The 9,561-nt window shown below is 38.5% G+C and overlaps 1 protein-coding gene across 1 annotated transcript in view; it reads right to left on the minus strand.

Moving 5' to 3' along the window:
• Positions 1 to 6,681, minus strand: part of nectin3b (nectin cell adhesion molecule 3b) — a 34,819-nt gene extending 28,138 nt beyond the window's left edge. The window contains exon 1 of the mRNA XM_008427558.2: positions 6,399 to 6,681. Coding sequence (XP_008425780.2) covers positions 6,399 to 6,681 — 283 coding nt within the window. The remainder of the gene's footprint in view (positions 1 to 6,398) is intronic.
• Between the last annotated feature and the right edge of the window lie 2,880 nt (positions 6,682 to 9,561).

Consider the following 9,561-nt stretch of genomic DNA (forward strand, 5'->3'; position numbering starts at 1 on the left):
TTTGCCAAAAACAGTTCAGTCGTTGACCAACCTCAATCTACAAAGGAGCAGGTCTTCAGAAACCGGCACAGTCGGTGGAAATTTTCCTGAAAGCAAAGCGCAAAGTGCAAGTGTCCCTATTTTTAAAGCAATACCAATCACTTTCGATTGGCGTTACAAATGTTAATATTGTGTATTCTCTCGGACTGATCTGCCAAGGAAGTCTTCAAAACCTTCGCCGTAGTGTCAACAGTAGTGACAGTGTGACTTTACTTGGCTGTGAAATTGTTATTCCTTCAATGCAGATCTCATTTCTGATTTAGACTGACCCAGACATGTAAATCTCATCTTACTGAGAACAGGATGTGTCAGAGTAATAACCGCATGAATACCAGAGTCCGATACTTTCCAATGCCACGCTGCACCAAAGCCGATGAAGATCACCGTCCATGTTCTGGCCTTTCAGAGTACACAGTGGTTAGTAAAACAAATAATTTTATTGTTGATTTTTGTGTCAGTGCTATAAACCCCAATACATCTCTGGAACCTATTAAATTTTAATCCAGAGAAAGTGGTTTTAGAAAATATTCTGATTATTGCAAAACTGTTAAAAAGAAGCGCGTTTAAAATGTGTTAAGGGCTTTATGTTCATGTTAGCAGTTAGTTTTTCCAATTAAAGTTTATCCGTCAACATTAAATCACTTTGCAACAAGAACTCTGGCCTCGTTTTAAAAGGCCAACTTGTACTTGTTCACATACGTTTATGTACAACAGATTTCCTTTACTTCAATAAAATTTAAAAAACTTTTATGACAAATTTGGTCCATTTCTGTAGACTTGCACTCATTCAACAATTAAATACATCAGGCATTAATCAGTAAAAGTGTGCTGCATGKTCCTTGAAGGTAGCAGCAGTTTCAAAGTGTGCATCCAACCTTCACCGGACTTTTTTTTTTTATATATATTAAAAATATTTTTATCCATTTATAATAGGATAACTCTCTTTTTGCTCTATCAGTTTGCAACAAGAAGAGAAAACAAATATCTGATTTTTCACAAGTTGACCTGCTCAGAGCTGGTCAAAATAAAAGTAACTGATTTTTATCACCATTGGTGGACAATCAATATAATAAACATTTGTTAAAAACACTGAATATTCAAAAAACTCTTACACTTGCTGTGACATACAGACATTTCAGAGTTTCTGGCCTGGTCTGAACCATTTAAACGCTCAGATAATTGGACACTAAAGCGGGTGGCAGCATATGCATCAGGACTGAAAACATYACTTCTGGCAGCTTCGCCATAAAACCTAAAATCTGCTTTATTACTTCATGTTTTACGTGCATTTTATGTGATTTCGGCTCAAGCTTTATGCCACATATATGTTTTAATGCATTATATTTTTCATTTACTTGTACGTTGGCATTTAAAGGTAGGTTCATTCAAATATTCATTTCCTTTCTTTAGTTCACAGTGTTGAACTTGCCTCCATTCCCCCACAAATGGGAAAAAAAAGGTAAAATGCCAGTGTAGTGGACTGTAAACCGATCTGTAATCTTGCTTGTCCCTCGCCAAGTGGGTTAAGCCAAATACCTCCTAGACACTAACAGCTCAACGTTTGTTTAGCCAGTGAATGCACAGAAATGCCAAACCTAAATCCAGCTTGAAACAACAAAACAATACGGAGCAAGTGATCCACTTCCTTTTGCAAAAAGCCAATTACGAGCCTTACTGAATGGTGGAAATCGGGGGGGCAAGAATCCCGTCATAGCAGTGGGAATTTCTTCTGCACTGAATATGAAATGGAAGAGGTATAGCCACCAAATTAAATTTTTATTGGAGACGTGATGACAAGCTTRCATAACCGTGGCCCTGTTTTCCTCAGCTCAGTAAGAAGAGTGATGATGATCAGAGCATCCTCCAACTGATCCAACGTGCCTCCCGTCTTGACACAGCGACTGTGATTCCTGCCTCCTAACCCCCAGAGACCAAGAGAGGAGTTCTTATTATAACCTAAAGAGAGAAACCTCCAGACGCGTTCAGTTAGGTTTGCAAATTCAACACACCGCGTCTCACTGACGGAGAGTAGAAAACAGATTATACTTATTATCGTCCTGGCATCAAGGACAAATTGCTCCTTGGGGACACTCGGCTTGTTCTCACTTTAGTCAATATTACCTCCACGTGCGCCACTTATGTGGCAGTAAGTGTATTAGTATGTGTACCTTGCTAAAGGGCAGCTTGTCTTGGTGAAAGTGGAGATTCCTGGACAAGTGGTAATAGTGTTGGGGTGGAAGTGACAGAGCTTGTTGTGAATGATAAGGAGGACAGCGAAGGAGTATCGGGTCTCATGCCTCCAACTAATCTCAATCCGTTTTTAATGTCAAAGGCATTCAATTAACCTTTTTAAATTAGGTGCAGTTTTGTTGTTAAGGCAACAGTTAGGTCACTTCTGAGTCAGCATTTTCTCACTACCTAAATGCTGTCAAGTGTCAAGACCAGAGTTATGAATGGCTGTAATAAACAGAACAAAGTGGCTAATTAGAAGCAAATCCCTTAGGAGGAACAAGACTTGGCCAGCAGAAAAACGCATCATAGATGTGCATTGTGTTTTGGTAGAGAATGACTCTAGAGCAACACACCGAGCTGCAAGTAAAGCAACACGGCTAAGGTTACTTCCAAAGTATTGACCAGGTGGGCAGTAAAGCACACTTCCTTAGAATATGAGAAGGCAGAGCAAATATGAACATTCACTGTAGGGCTGTAGTGATACAATAATCTCACGATACGATTATATATATATAGCAATATTCAGCAAGCGATACAATTCAATACACTTTTGCCATTTTCTGAAAGATTTTAGAGGGACAGAGTGATTTTGGTGACATTTTGTGACTGTTATAGAGTTGGATTGAATTAATTTAACTGAAAACTGATTAAAAGCACCAACTACAGAATACCTGGCTCTGGCTGGACATAGACACAGACTTAAAGTCGACAGCTGGACAAAATTAATCAAAGAAGTGTTTCTTTTAATTGAAACAGTACAAACTGTAGCTTACATGCATTTGTAAAGTAAATAAAGTGCACCAAGTACCCTGCTCTGAATAGTTTGATACCTTTTTAACCTCGACACTTAACATCTGAAGGAATCACTCTAAGCCTGATGACCTAATCACTCTCCCGGCGAAGCAAGCAGTGAGTGAGCAAGGTGACAGTTGGATGTTACGATACTTGCGGATGAATATAGATTTTTTTCTAGGAAAGAAAATCCTAGAGCTGTTTTATTAAAAAAAAAAAAACCCAACAATTTTCAATCAATAGGAAAGGAAAAAAACAAGAGGATTTTTCTAATTCTCAAATTTTTGGTGTTAATGTCCRGATAATGTTAACCAATTTCCAACATTTTTCTTATAATAGCCCCAACGAGAGAAAAAGTATCAGAGAACAAATTGTGTCAACAGTTTCAAGTTTCTTACTGCTAAGGAAATGTTTTAATGGTTTATTGAGTATACCTGTTGGAAAATACTGACTCAATCTTCATGATGTAGTGGACCGCTGCCTAGTCACGGTTCGCTATTCTCCAATTCACTAACTTGTGGACTTTTTTTATGGAGACCATCTTCAAATTATTCACAGAAATTTGTCTAATTATTAGGATTTCTTCCACAGAGCATAAACTATTTGAAAGAAATGCATTTTGGGAAGCTGACCTACGTGAGCTCTGCTACTTGTGACGCTATTGGCTGGGGTTTCCAAAGCAACCAATCCAGGAGAGCCATTCATTTTCCTTTTTTGATGATTAGCCGTGCAAGAGCGACAATAAGGAAGACTGTAGATTTTAGCTTCCGTGGTAATAAAAATATAATTTCCACTGTCTGCTTTAATTACATATCAACTTATAGTTGGTGTAAAATAAGCAAATATGAAATTAACTGATGTTTAGTCACTTCTAATTTTTTAACCAGTTAGTAACTAAGTTTTTTTTACATACTGATGTTCTGCAAGATGCTTGAAAATTTTAAAGATTGTGAAGATTTCTGCTAAAAATCTTATAAAGTTAAGATTTCTTAAATATTAACCATGCCTTAAAAAGGTTAATTCATCCAAGAATTTAGTATTGCCCAGACTCTACAAGTGACTATGTTGCTAAAATTGTTTGCATAAAATAGGTAAGTTTCACAGTAAGATAACAGAACAGCTGGATAATATTACTTAATCTCACGATTCTTTGCATTTGCAAAAGCAACATTCGCAAACTCTTTCAGGGTTGGTTTAAGTCAATATAGGATTCTAAATACACTTTGCATCTTGCTGTCCTACTCATCACTCTTTCAAGAGATCTTATCAATTTTGCAGGCTATGTTGTATTTTTTGCTTTATATTCATTTTTAAACATGTTGCTCAAACTGAAAATAGGCATCTTCCCTCTAACAACTTCCACAGGTGAGGGATGGAGCCTTTGCTGAGCAGAAAACGTATGAATATGTGACTTTCTTCACTAAATCTGTGCAGCTCAAGTTGAGGAACAGTCACATATTGTCATCAGTCCAATATTTAATAGAATTTTGACCTGAATGTAAAGCAATGAAGAGAGGAGAAAAACAGTGATGAGTGCATTTTTTGTACCAAAAAAAGGGGAGGGGGAAAGGGAAGAAAGAAAAAGACTGTACAACTTGTCTGTATAAATTGGAATGGTTTGCACATCTATTTTGCATTCAAAACAAGCAGAAGGTTAAAACTCTCATTGAAATGTGCAGCAGACTTTAACTAGACCTACAAAAATGCCCATCTCTGCCCCTAAACTTGAACCCTCAGATTCATTAACAGCTTTGAAACAAAACGATGACTCATGTTAACAACAAGACGATATGCAGGATATTAATAATATGCTAAAGAACATATGGGTGACTTTTCTAATCCTCACCAAAATTGATCTAAGCACAGTACACAAAGGCCTGCGGTCGTTGCAGACTGCAGAGGAAACGCTCCACAACACTCAAGTGGAGGATCCTATGAGGTACAAACAGAAACTGTGAAACAGAAGATCCCCAACTCTTACATGATTGGCAGCAGAACTTGTAAAGGAATTAAAATATAAAAGCTGTTGCATTTTTTTAAATTTTTATTTGGCTCACCACCCATCAAGTATGGCTTGAATACTGGCGGGTCACCAAGCTTTACTTGTGCCCCCACCAGGATAAGCATAGCTTATTTACTTAAGTTTTTTTTTTTTTTTTTACGTTTGCATTTTTTAAGACTTTATAGTTTGTGTTTAGATATTAATCTTCCAAAAATGCATAATTATCAAGTGATATTTTAAAATTTCCTGTCAACATTAAACATTTTGTCACTCAAAAACACAGCGGGCCGCTGGATGAATGACTGCCGAGTGCCTTAACCATCTGGCTTAGCAAGTTTTCTGGTGGAAACCTTGAAATTAGTCAGGCTATCTGCTCTAGATTGTAAAATAATATTTTTTAAGTTATCCCTGACAGAAAAAAAAGAAAAAAAGCAATGGCACTGTCCACAGCCTTCAAGCCAGCTAACGGTAGGGTGCAGCGACCAGCTATGGTGCATACATCTATTAGAATTGTGCATAGTTTTTGCACGATATCCGACATAAAAAGAAAAACTCAATTAACATTTTGCTGGATCACATCGTCCCATTCATTATGCTTTCCTGGGTTCTGAACTGAGGGCAGATCAGAGCCGAGCTTTCAGTCCAAGTTGGATTCCAAACCTCAGAGCTCTGGCTCCTCTGGTTACTGGTGCTGCACAAGAATCAGTGGGTACAAACTTGCGTGGTTCTGGGTGGAGATAATAAACTACCCACTCTTTGATTAAACCATAATGTGCTCAGGCTGCACCACAGGCACATGGTGGCTGACCCTCATCCCACTGTGTGTGTGTGTGTGTGTGTGTGTTGGGGGTGGGAGGCTGTATCATCAGCACCGTCTCTGTCTGGTGACTCAAATTTAAGTTCCTCAACTCTTTTGTCAAAGCAGGTGGCTTCGCCGCATCACGTCACATTAATATCACTTTATGACGCTAATATGGCTGCCACTGGCTCCGCAGTGACCTCCTCGCTCGCTAATTGAGGGTTTAAATCACTCCGTGTCACCGTGTTCGCCGTCTCTCCAGCTCGCACCGCCAACCACGGAGATGCCAGCCCGCTTTTGCCCGCTTCTCCGCTCCTCCGAAGCGAACTTGGCACCAAGTTTCAGGCTCTAAATGACACCGGCTGAACTCACGCAAAACGCAAACTTCGTCTCGAAAGCACGCCGCGGCGTCCGGCTGTCGGTACCAGCTGGTTCACTCGGGTTTCTCTGATGCTTCTTGACAAAACTTCTGTCTGTACGCCAGAAGAAAGAAATAAAATAAAATAAACTACCATAAAATAAACCCGGACTCACCTGAAATAAAGCACAAAACGTAGCAGAGCGCGCTCTTGCTCTGCTGCCCGAGATGCCTCCGCTCAGAAAAGAGTAGCATTGTCAAAAGAAGAAGTGAAGTCCCCTGCTGCTTGGCCAAAGCGTAGGAAGCATGCCAGTTTGAGGAGCGCTGAAGAGTGGAACCTCCTCGGCAACAACTCCGAACCGCATGTGGACTGTACCATGTGGGCCGGCGGGAGCGGGGAGGCTGTGGGCACACCTGACACTGGGAGCGAGCGGGCCCCTGGTTACAGATCCACAGCATCCTCCCCCTTCAGGAATGATCCATTGGCATTCACATTACGTCATCTTTGTTGATAACTCCACAGATATTGATTAATCAGATCTTTTCCTCTCCTGCCGTCGCCTTTTTCTAGATGAAAATATGGATAAGTGTTGTTTATTTTCTTGTAGATGCCAGAGCATGGTTATGATATTTGCTTGGTTTGTTTTTATTTTTGAAATAGTCAAAAGCGGCTCAATATTAAAGAAGAACCTTCTTAAAATTGGACTATTGAACAACACTTGCGAGATTTGACAACTAAATTCAAAGAAAGATTTTCAGGAAATACCTATGATACAGCAAAAAAAAAAAAAACTGTTACAAATGTTCCTAAAAGTGTCACTCACATCCTCAAGGTACTTTATTGGCATTTTGTGTTAGAGTAACATATTTTTAAAGATGCTTACCAGATAAAATAAAATGTCGGATGCGTTTGTTTTCAAAGCTTTGACCCACTTTTTGCTGGGATTAGATTAAAATGTTCTTGTGGGTAAATTACAACCAGTTTTGCACATTTTCCCCTAATCCGGATCTCACTGGATACAGATTATATGTGAATATAAAATGTCAACTTTTTGCACGTGTCCTTAATTGGATTTAGATTCATCCGGCGTTTTCCCTTGTTCTAGTTAATGTCCAGCACATTTGCACCTACTTCCACATGTTTGGTTCTCCTGTTGTTTGCAGACAAACAAACCATCAGACAGATCTTCTTATGGTTTCCATAAACATCAAATTTCTTTACAGGCTGCACAACTAATAGACGTGCTGCTGTTTGATTGTCCAGAAGTAGAGTTGTAAAGGGGCTTTTAACTGATCAAAAATATGATTTTACAGTCATTTAGATGCCCATGTTTTGGTAGATTATCTCCATTTTCAGGTGATGTACTGAACAGGTTCAGATTTTGTGACTCGTTTCACTCCAGCTCACAAGCATGCACTGCTTTGTGTTTGTCTAGCATCTATAATCCCAGTGGAGGACATTGCGATAGAACGTGACAAAATGTGAAAATAAATCGGGGGGTTTAAATGCTTTTTCAAGACACGGTACGTTCACAGCTGTCACCAGAATGTTTCCAGAACGTTTATGATTCGTGTCGGTCCTTAGACACTGTTCTTAGCAGAACAAGCTGCTTCCTTCTTTCATCTAGACGTTTCTTCCACCTGAATCATCACACTTCCCAGATCTCTGCAAGCTTTTACATGCTATTTCAGACTTTAAGTCAAAGCTAATTGTTTCCTAGTTTAGAAAAAAGCATCTTTTTTCCTTCAAGCACAGCTTATTAGGCATCTCGGTGCGTAATTCCAATAATAATCTGCTTCATTTATGTTGCGATTTTTTTTTTTTTAAAGCTCAGTAATGAAACTCCACAGACTGAAGCTCCAGCAGCTCTGAGTGCAAGAAGCTGGTGTTCCTTCCTGTGTTTTACCCTCCCGCCCACAACATCCAACAGCCCCATCCAAAAAAAGACGACGTGTTCTCAGGGAGACTTAACTTGTCTTCTGCTTCTCTTCAACTTTTATTTTCCAAAAAAAAAAAGTGAAATATATAATTATTTTATGTAGATTTTAAGAGCTTTCTTTGGTTCTTCGAGACAGCAGATGATTTTTTTCTTAAAAGTGCCTTGTTTACAGGCTGAAATAGTAATCTAAATCTTGTTTTTTTTTTCTACTTTTATGAATTTAAGGTGATTATCTTTAAAATCTACCTTGGTACCCAGACATCTTAGAGCTTGGAAAATTCCCACACTCATTAAAAATTCAAACATTTTTGGCTTTCTGCCAAAGTAATCCGACCGAGGATAACATGAAATTACTTTTGTTAATGCTTCTTAATTCAACCACCTGGGTATTAAACACAGGGAAAATAATTATGTAGCTTAAAGTGCAACTGTTTTCCACCAACACAATCTTTTTTGGAGGAATTGGAAGTGGCGGAGGACAGTGAGGGGACAGCAAGCCTCACGTATGGGGGCCATAGAGCGCTAACCAGGTCAGCTTTTCACTCTGAATTACATGGGCAGAGTTTCTTCTGAAGTATCCCATTCATCCACAGCCCTACATGCAGCAACAGTTGTACGCAACTATATGTTTTTCAGTGGGTGAAATGCATTGATTCTTTGGGTAGCTGAATTCATACTACTCAACTTTTCCCATATTTTGTCACATTTTAATCTCAAATCCAATGCATTTGACTGGGATTTCATGCCTTATGTTGAGATAAATACATGGGGTGATTACAAAGTGGAGGAGTAATGTTTAAAATATTTTTAAACATTTTGTAAATCAAGAATCTGAAAAGTTTCCAGCCCCTTTTCATTTCAATTACAGCAGAAAATCTATTTGGGTTTAAATCTCCCAGCTCTGTACATGTAATGTCTGAAATTTTTGCCTCTTTTATTTGCGAAATGGCCCAACCACATACATTTTTAAGTCTTTTTAATTGGTCTATAGGTCTGGACTTTGATTAGACCATTTCAGTACATGAAGGTAGTGTTTTTATTTATCCTCTGGCTTGTTTGTTTTGAGTCATTGTTCTGCTGAAAGGTGAATTGTTTCCTCAGTCTCAGAGTTTTTTATGGCCTCCGATTTTCTCCCAGCATTTAGTTCCATCTACACTGGAAAAAGTGTGGCCCAGCTTAAATTAAAAAAATTGATGTCCATTTGTTGCATCTAATATATTTGACTTCACAGAATCTAAATAAAGTGGTTTGGTACAACATGACTATTTAATATTGACTCAAAYCATATTACTTTACTTGACCCAATATTAATTCTTCACCTTTATCCAAGTTAAATTATTTAAATTTTAGTTTTGGAACCAAACTAATATATTTAAATTGAACCCATCAAATATATATA

This window comes from Poecilia reticulata, linkage group LG14, assembly GCF_000633615.1.
Source record: "Poecilia reticulata strain Guanapo linkage group LG14, Guppy_female_1.0+MT, whole genome shotgun sequence".
Classification (NCBI taxonomy): Eukaryota; Metazoa; Chordata; class Actinopteri; order Cyprinodontiformes; family Poeciliidae; genus Poecilia; species Poecilia reticulata.